Source organism: Populus euphratica, unplaced genomic scaffold (assembly GCF_000495115.2).
Source record: "Populus euphratica unplaced genomic scaffold, PopEup_1.0 scaffold318.1, whole genome shotgun sequence".
Taxonomy (NCBI): Eukaryota; Viridiplantae; Streptophyta; class Magnoliopsida; order Malpighiales; family Salicaceae; genus Populus; species Populus euphratica.
This window is the reverse complement of record NW_011500003.1, coordinates 39011-52629: the sequence shown is the minus strand read 5'-3', so window position 1 is coordinate 52629 and position 13619 is coordinate 39011. Positions and strand designations below refer to the sequence as shown.

Sequence of the window (13619 nt, the reverse complement as noted above, 5' to 3'; positions counted from 1 at the left end):
AACCTACCGTTAAGGTACCATGGTGATCCCCTAAATCAATTAATTATTTGAGAAATTATTTTATTTAGCAGTTTGTCTTTTCTTTTTCATCAACTACTTGATGAAATTCAATCAGTGAATTCTAGTGTAATTTTATATTTTAAAAATGTTTTTTAAAATATTTTTTTATTTTAAATTAAATTTTTTACATTTTAGATTATTTTTAAATAAATTTTAAAAAATAATAACCATTATAAAACTACACCAACTTTTGAAAAAACCCGAAAGTCATCAGCATCTAACGAGGCGCATGTGTCGCATGCACCTTTCTTAAGAAAAAAAAAAAAAGCCCATGAAGAAAGCCGGATTGTTGGGAGTGTATATTTTATTTGCACGCTATTTGTTGTGGTGTGCCTGTGGTCATCATTTGCAGATAGCATAACATAAACTAAGTATTCACTTTTAAAAAATTTAGCTATGTTGATTTTTATTTAAAAAAATATATGTTATTTTTATTTATAAATAAATTTACTATAAACAACCTGGTATTAAATACTGAAATTATAAACAAAAATATTATAATGCTTAAAATTATCCTTATGAAATTAAGCAAATCTGATTTTTTTTTAGAGCATAGCACTGGTAAATGGTAAATATTGAATTTACAATTGTAATGCTCAAAAAGTCCTAACAAAATTAAGCAGATCTAATTAGTTTTATTCAGTACTAAAATGAAACTGCCGTTATAATTAGTGGATGTTTAACCAAAGTCAGGGATGAACTTACTAAGGGACTAAGTTACAATCATGTTAAAAACTAAGGGATGGAAAATTATTTTACTTGTAACTTCTATTTTTTTAGATTATTGTGGATATGGAGATCCATTTATATGTATTAATTAATTTTTTAAATTTAAAATTAATAATTATATAAATTTTTAATGAGTTTTACTTACCATAATTAAAAAAATAAATTCAAAACCTAACCCATTAATTTCATTTATATTTTACATGCAAAAGAGTGGACTGTAAGCGGGAAGCAAACCATAAATTAAAAATGATTATTTTTTGTGTGATTTAGTTTTTATTAAAAAAAATAATTAAATGAAATTTTTTTTTAAAAAAATCAAAATCGAACCAAAACTGGATCAAATTGACAGGTTTCGATTAGGTTTGGTTCAGATTGGTTTTTTAAGGGAAAAAATCAGTTCAAACCAATTTGATTTTGTTTTTCTGGTTTGACTTGGTTTTCTCAGTTTTAGCTTAGTTTTTTCCTGTTTAGTTTAGTTTTGATTCAGTTTATCTAAGTTTTTTTATTTGAATTCGGTTCTATTCGGTTCAACTTGTTTGGTTTTTGGTTATAAAATCGAACCAAACTGATTATTTTTTTAATTTTAATTGGTTTAATTAATTTTTAAATTATTTTTTTTAATCATGGTTTTTTTCTCACTCCTGCCATGAATCCATGTTAATTTATTATTTTAGTTTTTTATTTTATATGGTGGGAAATTTTTTATTGTTTTTTAAAGAGACGTGCATGTGCCGCGTGCATCTTGCATGTGCCGCGTGCATCTTGCGAGTGCCTCGCTCAAATATGCTTTTTTTTTTTTTTTCCTATTGTTTTTTAAAAATCTCTTGAGTTCTGCTGTTAATAAACAAGATATATTCTTTGTCAATGTCGGCCACAAAGATGGCAACTTGCAGAGCTAATACATTCCACAATCAAAATCTTTTTGAAAAACATTTCTGTCACGTGATTGAAAAATACTATTTTAATATTTTTATCAATCAATCAAAACATTTAAATACGTTTTGGGGAATTGAATTTTGTTTCACAGTGTGGTTTCTATATTGATTGGAAACAAGTACATTTATATTATATAAAAAAAATTAAAACTAGAGCTGATAGTTCATTTTATATTTTTATAATGATTTTTATATAATTATTGTATTAAATAAAAGGTAATTTAAGTATTTAACCAGATATAAAAAAATAAAATCAAAATGTTGTGAAATTGATTGGAAACAAATAATTTTTTTATTTTAATTATATAGAGAAAAAAATGAAAATACTCTAGAAATAAAAAATAAATAAAGCTAGATTCAAGAGCCAATTTTGTATTTTTACAGTAGTTTTTACATAATTATCATGTCAAATGAGGGGTAATTTAATATTTAGCTAGCATAAAAAAATTTAAAAATATACTTTTTTATTTTAAATTCTTTTATATAATTAAAACAAATTAACCTTTGATATTTTTACAGTAGTTTTTACATTATCATCATTTGATATTTGATTAGGCATAATTTAAAAAAAATACATATTTTTTTTGTTTTGAATTTTTTATATAATTGAATTTTTTTTGGCCTTTGATCTTTAATTTTTCTAATTGCTCGATGGTGATTTTTGTTTGTTTATATGGTGATGGTCATGGGTAGGAAGTCAATGGGAGAGGAGAGAAGGTTGCTGTCATGGATTGGTTATGTGATTATTACAGATGGCTGTTGAAGTTAAAAATGATGGCTAACGTCTGAGAACTGAAGCTGAATTACTGGGAGGATTTTGGATATTGAAGCGAAATGGTCGAAGGAGAAGGGTGTTTTGATGATGGTGTTTTTTTTTTTTTTGAATCTGGTTAAAGACAGTGATGTAAGTTGTTAATTATGGAGAAGGAGAGAAGGCTGCTGTCATGGTTTGTGTTCGCTTTTGAAACTATAGAGACTGACCTCATAGAAATAATGATAGCATTTTGGTGACAAAAACAAGTTTTTTTCGACGAGGTCCACTTAGCCACAAGCTAGACATTATTTGAATTATGGGATTCATCAGCTTGGAGAATGACAATATAAAAACGAAAAAGCTCCTCCAACCACATGTTTATTTATGCTGGATCTTTACTTTATTACAATCATAGACCATACAGATGCAATTTAATCACATCCAGAAATGATTAAGCAAGATCATCATAATTCCATGCCAAAAGAAGGGCCATCTAAACATATTAAGGCTCTGGTTTTTTGATGGGGCTGGTAGTGGTTTTTGTGGAATTCTAGAGGTTGATGTTCGTCTCATGGCTGATTGAGAGGTTACTGAGTTCATTTGGGGATCATGTTTAGGGCATGGTGATCTCGGGTTAAGCCTGGTTGTTTAGGTGAAGGCTTTTGAATCAAGGGTTGGAAAAGGGATGGTTTATGGCTTGAGGTTCCGGTTTGATTTTGGTGAAGGATTGGTGGTGGTGTAAGGCAAGGCATTGATGGTACTAAAGGAAGGTGGAAGGTTGAGGGCTGGCAATGTCTTTTCTGGTTTTCTCTGTTCTTCCTGTGCTGGTGTTGGTTCTTGTGTAACCTGAGCCTATTCTTCGTCCTTTTTAAGTTTTCAAGGAGAATCTAAAATTAATGTCGTCTCAAATGATTTTTAGTACTTGATTCCTGGAGATTTGATTTTTGATTTGGACTTAATATCAACCAAGCATTAGTGTTTTCTTTCCTTCTTTCTGAACGTGTTTTTTTAATATGTTGCTCCTTTCAAGTTTGTAATTTTTATTGTTCACAGTGCATTGTTGAAATCACATTGAAACTCTTATAATAACATCACATCATAAGTATTATTGAAATTTTTTTGATAAAATAAATTTAATAACACTAAAAAAAATCACAAATAGTAAATAGAATATATTAAATTTCACGCTTTAAAATAGCTAGAATTTAACCTGATGAGGTAGAAATTTCTTTACAAAAAAAAAATCTACCTTGAATATTAGTTAAAATCATAACTTCCATAACCTTTTCAAAATATAAAAAAATATCTGAGATAATACAATTAGTTAAAGAGAATTATCAAAAGTTAAGGTTGCTGGAGAAAAAAATATGGGAGAATTGCTCATTTATTAAGGATTCTTGTTCAAATTTCAATAGTTAAAGCTTTAATGCACTTTTAATATCCAAGCTACAGATATTTCATGTTGAAGAGTATACCTATATCTTGAATTTCTCAAATGACTCTCATAAAGTGTATTTTAGGGTAAAGATTTAAGAGTACAACAATAGTGGTAACAAAACTACTACATCTAGACTAAGTTGATCAGTATAAGACATCTAATGGAGGGTTTAAGTGAAAGATGATTGAGAATAAATTGAAAATAAAAAAAAAAAGAAAAAAAAATAAGTGAAGAAAGGTATCAGATAGTTTGCTTTCATCATTTTTGGGCTAGTTCTGTTTTCTTTGAAAACTGTTGGGATTATTAGCATTAAAGTTGTTAATATTTTTATTAAATACAAATAGATAAAAAATAACCTCATTTTAGCTATATTAGTTGAAACTTTTCTATCTCTAAGTCATTGTAGGCTGCATGAAAAAAGGGCAAGCGTCTTTTTTTTAATGTGTTGATTCCAGCATCTTTGAAGGCAAAGTACAGATGATCAGTGAAATGTTTTCGCGTGTCCTCGCCTCTAAAACTCAAAAACACATCATAAATCCACGGTTTTGAAGATGAAGATATCATTGTTACATGAAAGCTATGGTGGTGAGTGAAAAAAAGATATATGGTACAGAATCAATGACCATAAAAGTTTATATGAAGTACTATCTTTTTTAGTGAGAGAGACCGAGTATTATCGCAATTGGAGTAATATCTTTTTGTATTTTGATAGATTTATTTAAAAAATTAAAAATAAACCAGACATTCCTAGCTATTTTGATTTAAAAATTAAAATTAAAATTATATTATTTTAATTTAAAAAATAAAATAATATCATTTCAATTTAATCAAGCTAGATTAATTCTTGAATGTTAACTCGGTTTAATAGTACGGATAATTCCTAATTAGTGAAACGAGGTAGTTTTGATTTGCTTAGGAAATTGAGGAATCATATAGTGACACACGTACATCATTAATTTCATTGGTGTGATCATTAGTTGAGAAGCGCGTTCCACTGGTGGCTTTCAACGCACTTGCCGAGAATTGACATACTCTATGCAATTTAGCTAACCTGACAATAATCAATAATTCAACTCTTGAGAGTAAACCAAAAAGACAAAATATCTTTAATTTAATTTTTATTATTTTTGTTTCTCAACAATGTATATAATTAAATTAGAAATATTTAGTTTCTGGGTTATTTCCCATTGCTTGGATGTTGGAAATAGCCACTCATAATATATATATATATATATAGACAAACTCTCTTAGATTGCACTACAAAGGGTATACGTAGGATCAGATTTTTTCATATCTATATTTCGAATAAAAAATTTAAATATTTATGAAAATTTATTAACCCTTAAAACAGAAAGGACTGAGGATATTCTTTTGGTTTTCAATCAATATTTTATATCTATTAAAATATCAAATTGCATCATAATCAATTTTATTATAACTAAAAAAATCATGAGAAAAAAAAAACCCAAGACTCCAATTCAAGAATTTTTGTTTTAAGAGCAATTTAATTATTTCATTGAATTGTGAAAAATGAAAATTTGAAAAAACCCTAGCTGTTAGTTAAATAAATTTTATTTTAAAAGATAATACAATTTAATTATTTTATGGTGCTTAAAAAATATAAAAGATGAGTTTCTCCCTCTCAATATTGTAATAACCAATAAACTTTATGTAAAGATTATATTACCCTAAATAATTGGGGTATTAATTTATTTTAGTAGAGAAAAATAGTCAATACATTGTTGAATCCATAGTGTTTTGTATAAACATTCATAATGAAACACTAAGCTATTTTTATTTTATTTTTTTGTTTTTAATTAGGGTAGTATCACATTCAGAATAGGTATAAACATAATTGGTTTGAAGAAAATTAAATAGATATAAAATAAATCTATATGATAATTTTGAAATGAATTTTATCTAACTTTAAAACAGAAAGGACATGAAGCTGTCCCTTCCATCCCTTCAATCTGTATCTTTTATGTTCAAAAACAGTAGCCATTTACAGCTCTATTACTTATTTACAAATTTTCCTTTTTGTTAGTTATTATTTAGAAACATTTGCTTCAGTGGATGGAGAGGAGAATAACCTTTCATGGTGTATTCAAGTCAGCTCTGGTAACATACTCCATCGTCTTCAGATCTCCTTTTTTGAACCTCTGTGTTAACTTCCCTGAGATTATGTTGAAAAATTCACTCGCCCTCTTTAATGGCCAAAACTTAGTTCTTGGCTCACACCCAAACCCAATATTCTGAATTTTTTATACGAGTTATATATCTAACTTTTGCCAAAATATTACCCCTTTTTTTTTTGTTAATTTAGCGGGCTTTTTTTTTTCTCTTTTATTCGTCTTCATTAGTATGGATTCTCTGCATGATGGAGCTTGTAAAGCATGGATAAGGTTCCTCAGCTTTTAAAGTTTTACAGCCCTCAACTACAGGGAAGAAGGAGGGTTTTCAAGTCCTAATATTAAAGCCTTTAACTATATAGAATTGTAGAGAAACCTCTTATTCTTAATAGCCTTTGTTACATTAATTTTCTTTTGAAAAATAGCCTATAAGGTTGAAACGTTTTAATTAGTAAATTTCAAAATAAATTGAAAGTCATAATTTAACTAGGAATAAGAAAAAAAAACAACAAAAATAAAGAAAAAAATGCGGTAGCTTTCATGCCTAGTTTGGAGCTAAAAAACCGAAAATAGATGACAGGTATAAAGTTAGGCTAAAAGTTATGCTTATTTTGATAGATTGTGCATCGGATGGTGGCTTTGCATGCTGTTAATCAGATTAACTCTTGTGCCAGACTGGAGTCAGCGGATCATCAGTAGTTATGCCAAAAAGAAGTGAACAATGCTCAAGATTGAAACTGCCAGATGAGAAAAAGAATGATACAGCACTCTATACACCTGAATCCAAGGCAATTTTTAAAATTTCAGTTCCACAGGACCTGTGGTCCAAGTACAGCATGCTTTCAGTGTATAGTAGTGTATAAACTGTGATTCTGTCCATCATTACAGAAGCTGTAATGCCTGTATATGCAGCCAGGTTTAGCCCAAATGCATGAGGACAACATGGCTTTCCCAGTCTATAAATTACTAGAATTTCCTTGTCACTCAATTTCATGTATATCATTCAATAAGTTATTTGAGCACATCAACTTTACTATTAACATCCAATCGTTTCTCCTTGCCATCCCATAAGCCAATGGTGGAACCAAAGAGAAGGTTTTTAAGTTTTGGCGGTAACAAGACCAGGCTTTCCCTTGTATCTGAGCACATCAACTCTCTCAATCTTAACCAATTCTTCCTCCTTGTCAATACCAATATCACTGATGGGAATCACAGAAGGAACACTTTTGACAGTAGCTGAGTCCTCGCTTTTCCTTCTAGGGGAATTTTTGTTAGTCGTACTCAGCCCATCATCTTCTGTCAACTTGGTATCCACTGAGTTCATGTCCTGGCTCTTACTATTTTCTTCTGTCTGGTTTTCCTCGCTTGCATCCTGCAATATTTTTTGGTCTTCGGTAGTTGTTGGTGGTGGTGCATTCGACGTTACAGTGTCAGGCAAGTCAGCTGCATTGGGTGACTCTTGCTCTTGATTCTGATTCGACTTCTGACCCTGTGTGCCGATTGCAGACTTGGCAGCAGATTTTATGCTAACACCACTAGAAACACTCTTGGTTTTGCTGACAAGATGGTGAAGCCATAATAGTTGTTCAAGAATATAGGCTTCTGTTTTCTCCTTGTCCGCATGGTGGAGTGTTTCAATCTGGATTATATCAGCTGCTCCAGCAGCAGGTTTTCTGTTGGCCTCAGACCTGTGCACACCATGGCCAAATCTTCTTATACTCGGGCCATTCAGCTTACTTGTTAAAAAAATAAATTGCAAAAATGAAATTCTTAAAAACAATTGGAAGAAAGCAAAGGACTCACCCGGAACTTGCCCACTCTCCAACCCAACCAAAACCGTGATGCACTCTGTTCCGAATCAATTAAAATTCATACAAAAATGTTAACAATTAGGCAATGAGACATTGAAAATTAAGGATTTAAAGCAGCAAAATTTTCTGTTTTTGGGGAGGGAAAATAATGGCATTACATACTTGGCTGTGTTAGTGGACATTGGAACAAGCCACTGCAGTGTCTTCTCCATCGTATCTTTAATTTCAGTGATGGTAAGCTGGACATACAAATCACAATGAAGTAAACAACTAGAGCATCCGCATGGATGAGAAAATAAAAGACTTTCTACCCTCTCTTCTTTGAGGTGAAAAAGTAGTACCTCATCTTTGACATTAAACGATTGCAGTTTGGAACGTAGAGCTGATTTTACACCAGGTGGCAAGCTCTGGTACAATGTGTCCTTACCATTTGGAGGCATGGAGCTCGATCGTGCCACCTGAGAGCATCTATTATTAGAAGGCCTTGAACCAGTATTATAAGACTATGATTGCATACAAGAACGAGAAGAGTGTAATGAAGCAGAGAACTCAATTTTTTGATGCATGCGAACTTAAACAGTGAAATCAAGTGAGGTTCAGGCAAGGAAACTGAGAAGCAGCTAAAAAAATTATGGTAATCCAACAAAATTGAAGTCAAGTTAAACGTCATTCAGTTTGGCAGGGGCATTGAAAGTCAACACAGTCTGTGTCAGAGCAAAACAGTAGGTTGTGCATCCCAAACAGTTAATGTCACATAGCAACCAATCTTGATGACGGATTGTAAAACTAATAATTACAAACTTTGAAGATGATTGTAAGACAAACATGATGGAAGTAGATGGCACTTACAAGATTATCAATTTGCATAACTACATTTGCATAATGTAAAGAAAGACCGGCAGGTCCCAATCTTGGATTATTGCTAACAGATTCTTCATCTTGTACGGAATCATCTGCAGTATACATCTGAATGCCATCAGAACAATTTTAATACATGAAATCAAGTTAGACAGGAGCTCCTTTGAGCAAAGGATGGAAAGTTAAATATGCAGAAGCATGAATCCAAGAGGAAAATCCGGGGGCCAGTTTAGCTGGAAGAATAACTTTTCTATTCCATCTTCATTTTTTAACTCCATGTATAATGCTCTTTTTCCTTATTCAATGTGGTTTCAAAGGTTCTGATTGTGGTTATTGGTTTTACTTGTTTTGAAAAAAAAAAAAACAAACAAGTTTCTACTTCTGTTTTTAAAATATTGAACAAAAAAAAAATGATTACAGTAAATTATACCAAATGACTGTATGTGTTCAATGGTTAAGAGTGGCGACCTATTCCCCACTGTGAATATGTAAGAATGTGCATCCATAAAAAAATTTCAAATCATAAAGGTTATTTTTGTTAATTGAAAAGCATTATTAGCAGATCATTTGGATTTAAAACAGAAAACACTGGGGAAAGTATATTTTCTCAAAAAATACAGTGAAAGTTGATAATGACAAGGATTACCGTCCTTTTTTTCCCCTCCCCGTTCTCAGTAGAATGCGTCCAATTTTCATGCCATGGAAATTTGGAAAATACCACTTACATGTTCATGGAACTAAACACGAGAGTCATAACAGAGAAGCTGGAAACATTTTTTGAGAGAAGTAATTAGACTATCAAAAAAAAAATTCTTCCCAGTTAAGGTTGTAGGTTAGATAATTTTCCCTGCAATTGAATGTTAAAACTAAGACTAAAAAGGGACAACACTAGAAGGAGCGATTTTCACACATCAAGCATGCATGCTTTGAAGATGGAAGGAAAACATGCAGTTGGGGAGCATAATTACAATGTGGTAAAGATCTTGATGAAATACATACCACCACTACCGAAGGCATTGCCGATCTCGAGGATTAAGAAATGGATGATATCTACAAGCTTTTCCACCACCTGTATAAGATAATTTGGTCACCACAAGAAACATTCTTGTGATTGAGATTCTATTTACTCAATTAACATGCTTGATAGATAATTGATACTGTTTGTGCTAAATAAATAAAAAATCACAATCTCAATAATTTGCAGCTGCAAAATGGAACAAAAACATCAGTGTTGCTACCTCTTCCAAACTTCTAGACCAAAGTGATTTCTTCTTTATGTTTCGTATACGCTTTTTTTGGCTTTTTATTTCTGCCTTTAACATCGCAAGGCTTTCTCCTGAATTTCAGAGAAAGACACAAACTTACATTAGTACCTCACTAAGTTCCCCAGGGCACTGGTTTGGGGTAGTTCCTGCATTAGTTAGACATTGATACATTATTGGAATTCTCAACTTAAATCACGTCAGTCCACCACAACTCAACTTTCAAAATTCTAAAAGTGTTTAACACACATATTTTTCAATTTCTAGTTAATGCAACACCACAAATTCCCTCAGGATTAGAATAAGTCACATGTAAATTATAACAAAACAATTAAAATAATACAATGATAAAAGCACAGCACACTACATGAGATGAATTTTCCAATAATACCAAAATTAATACCCAAATTAACAAACAAAGAAAGGCGGTAGCTTTTTTTTATTTCTTTGATAATAATATGATGACAAAAACATTGTGAAAGCACCATATCCAATCATTTATCAAAAGCTATCCAAAGAACTAGCTTTCTTCGTCTCATCAAAATGTATTTACATTGATGTCTTTTAGCTTGTTTCAGCCAACTTCGGTAACAAAGGCAATATATTCAATCAATAACATTATTTGACCTGGCCTACAAATCTTTAATTCAAAAAGAAATTTCCTTTATGAAAAATCAGTGGCATACTGGTTGGTAACTAAAAAGGATGCCATATATCACAGTTACATAGGTTCAGCTCTACAGTCTAATCCTCAGTCACACAACACTCTTTTATGAAGCATGACCAGCTGCATTTAATCAAGAGCAGCACTTAGTTAACTACATAAGAAATCACAGAGAAGAGAATGGAGAAATAACCTCTCTGATTAGTTGCTGCACTACCCTCCCTACGTTGACATTCATGTTCCATTCTGTCCAAAATTTGCAATTCATGGTACAGCTCCTGCAAACCCAAGATGGTGTGTTTTTGTTTGGTCAAAATGAAACACACGATGACGCAACAGAAAAGGTTTATATAATATATCACAGTGCTCCTGCTATGCAAAGCATAAATCATCGCATTAGAAAGGTAAAAATAAAAAAAATGAATGCAAAGCCCTAGACTCCATGCATGTTTATCATAAATGTCAAGAATATTACTATATTTGCAAACATAAGAAAATGCAAGCATACAGTCATTTGCATCAGGACATGCAAGAATTATGTTACTGATATGACATTACTAAGAACCCTTTGTTTATGCAAGGGTATTGACCTTGTTTTAGATATGTAAAAGAAATATCAGCCTAAAATTCCTTCATTAATCTTTCTTCTTTTTTTCCCTAGACACATCCATATTAAAGTACTAATTAGGCAATCCATCCACCAATTAAATTCACCGAATTATTGTAAAAAAGAATATTGTACTCACAGCTGTAAACTGAACCAGAATCATTAAAAGTTCCATTATGGATTCTGCCTCCTCCTGCAATTGCCTACGAGGATTACGATCTCGGCTAATTCTGGAAATCAAATAAGCAATTTAAATCAGTATTCAATATTATATAAGTATATTGTAAACACAATGGCCAAACAAGGTACCATGTTATATGTATTACTTCTCAAAATAACGGTCCAAGTTGTGCCATTGAGGATCTTTACATCGATTTCCAAAACGAACCACTTCTCCTGAAAATATTTTCAGCTCTTCTCTGCAAAACAAGTAAATGAAAACTTCAAGATATTATTATAGAAAAAGGATGAGTTGGAAAAGGCCTGCCAATAGATACATTATGATGCTAATTCATCAGGTATTCACCTCTTGTCAGCTGCAACAATCCTCAAAAGCTCGTCCATATCTTTTGATATCAGATTTTGCACGCCTTCTGAAGGAAGCACCTCTTCCTTCAAATGTCTTACACTTCGTACAGAAAGAGATTGCATAAGGTTGGAGCCCTTGACAACTGTGTTAGCTACCTCAAAAGCTAGAATTCCAAGTTCATTGCCCTTAGTCGCTGCACTAGAGGTGAAAGTCTGGGGGTTTAAATTCGTCATGCTACTCCCTAGCGTGTCCAGGACCTCCACTGCTTTCCCCAGTCCAACACTGCCAGCTCTACTTAAACGTGAACTAACCTCCGAAACCTGCATATTATTGCACTTTGTTAAATGTTTTCAATAATATAATCAAATTGCTATAACACTATAGAATTTTAGTAGATTATTCTTACACGTTCAGCAGTGACTTCAACCGGCTAACATCACCGATTATTACATTAATAAGCTTTTGTAAAAACTCAGATTGGATTACTGATGCAATGTGATCATGCTTATGGAGCTGGTTTCTTACACAAGAACGTTCAATCATAACACCATGGAATGAGATTGAAATAACATTCCATAATCATAATTCCTTTGTCAACATATTAGACAGGAAACTGTTACTATCTAGTCTATCAAGCCATCTATCATGTATCCTTTCACCTCATTAAAATTCTCACAATTACATGTAAATGACTTGATTCAAGGATTAACTAGTTTGGCGAGTAAGAAATCAATAACTGGGATTAAGGGCTAATGCTAATTTTTTACCCAATTAACTTCAATTTAAACTACTCTTATCTATGTTTCACGGCAATCCAAGTAAAGTTTCCCATCTAAAGTAATTTCTTTTCAGGGTCAGTCCAAAAATTAACCAGAAACTTTCTTAGTTACAAACAAAACATAAGAGAACATGTATTTAAAAAAGCCAAACTTAAAGTACTATTGCAAGAAAAAGAAATGCAAATTCAGTTGACCAAACAGGGAAAAAAAACAAACTTCGAAAACTTCACCTTGGCAACAGCTGCTTGTCTGCGAATTGATCTTGATTTGATTGATGATGATGGATATCTAGGAATCCCATCATAAAACTCATCCCCAGTATCATTTTTAGAATACAAAAATGATTCCTTTGATTCCTGCTTTAAATTTGCCACTTGCAATTCCTTCTTCTCTTTACTTTCCTTCACTTGTTGAGTACTTGAAACATGTTGCTTGTTGTAATAAGAAACAACACCATTCCCATTAGTCTTTCCATATGGATTGGCTTTCTTGTTGTTACTATTGGCTTTCTTTGAACAAATCCCTCCCATGATCACTGTCTAGTGATCAATTAACACTGACACAAGCAGGGAATCCAAAAACAACAAAAACCCAATTTAGAACATAACAAGTGAAGCTAGAGAAGAAAGAAAAAAAACTCAAAGATCGAAACTTTACAGGTAATCTACCAGAAGAATAAGAAGTGTAGTTTCAAGGTAGAGAGAGAGAAAGAAGGGTGTTAAAGTCCCACCCAGATAGACATCCCGCCTAAAAAAATAATGAGATATATTTCATTTAGTCCTCATACTTTGAACTTTACCAAATCATATTCTATACTATTGATTAAATCAATTTGGTCCTTTTATCGTAATGTTTAGAAAATAAAAAAATATATATACCAACAGTTTCATAAATAAAAAATTGAATATATTTTGAAAAAGTGGATTGAACTATTTTGTGTACCTATAAAAAAATTTGGTTGAAAATACTAACAGTCCAATAAAATAAAGAGTTGAATTTTAAGAATAAAAATTCAAAGTTTGATTAATTAACTAAATAATCTAATAAAATAGAGGAAAATTATT

At 31.6% G+C, this 13619-nt stretch overlaps 2 protein-coding genes and 1 long non-coding RNA gene across 5 annotated transcripts in view; 1 reads left to right on the top strand and 2 right to left on the bottom strand.

The window, feature by feature from the left end:
* LOC105140972 (TMV resistance protein N-like) overlaps positions 1-4552 on the bottom strand; it is an 11291-nt gene extending 6739 nt beyond the window's left edge. The window contains exon 1 of the mRNA XM_011048021.1: positions 4463-4552. Within this exon, the coding sequence (XP_011046323.1) occupies positions 4463-4480 (18 nt within the window). The 5' untranslated portion in view covers positions 4481-4552. The remainder of the gene's footprint in view (positions 1-4462) is intronic.
* A 1304-nt stretch (positions 4553-5856) lies between these two features.
* Positions 5857-7033, top strand: LOC105140969 (uncharacterized). The gene is made up of 2 exons (XR_845277.1): positions 5857-6034; positions 6664-7033. It is a non-coding gene; the product is annotated as an uncharacterized LOC105140969 (long non-coding RNA).
* On the bottom strand, positions 6818-13304 carry LOC105140971 (uncharacterized). 3 transcript variants are annotated; one of them, XM_011048020.1, is made up of 13 exons: positions 13224-13304; positions 12786-13111; positions 11774-12096; positions 11574-11666; positions 11387-11477; positions 10834-10918; positions 9953-10050; positions 9714-9783; positions 8706-8809; positions 8198-8314; positions 8019-8095; positions 7849-7893; positions 6818-7733 (listed from the first exon to the last, which is right to left on the bottom strand). In XM_011048020.1, the coding sequence occupies exons 2-13, from the start codon at positions 13083-13085 to the stop codon at positions 7145-7147; spliced, it is 1992 nt and encodes a 663-aa protein (XP_011046322.1). In that variant the 5' UTR covers positions 13086-13111; positions 13224-13304; the 3' UTR covers positions 6818-7144. The 3 variants fall into 3 exon arrangements, with proteins under 3 accessions (XP_011046322.1, XP_011046321.1, XP_011046320.1); XM_011048019.1 differs by having other exon boundaries at positions 13213-13284; XM_011048018.1 differs by having other exon boundaries at positions 12786-13276.
* Positions 13305-13619: the final 315 nt, after the last annotated feature.

Coding starts and splice junctions, on each gene's coding strand:
- LOC105140971 (XM_011048020.1), bottom strand. CDS start 13,085: ATGGGAGGGATTTGTTCAAAGAAAGCCAATAGTAACAACAAGAAAGCC. Junction 12,097..12,785: donor GACAAGCAGCTGTTGCCAAG/GTGAAGTTTTCG, acceptor AATAATATGCAG/GTTTCGGAGGTTAGTTCACG. Junction 8,315..8,705: donor TTATGCAAATTGATAATCTT/GTAAGTGCCATC, acceptor AGATGCTCTCAG/GTGGCACGATCGAGCTCCAT.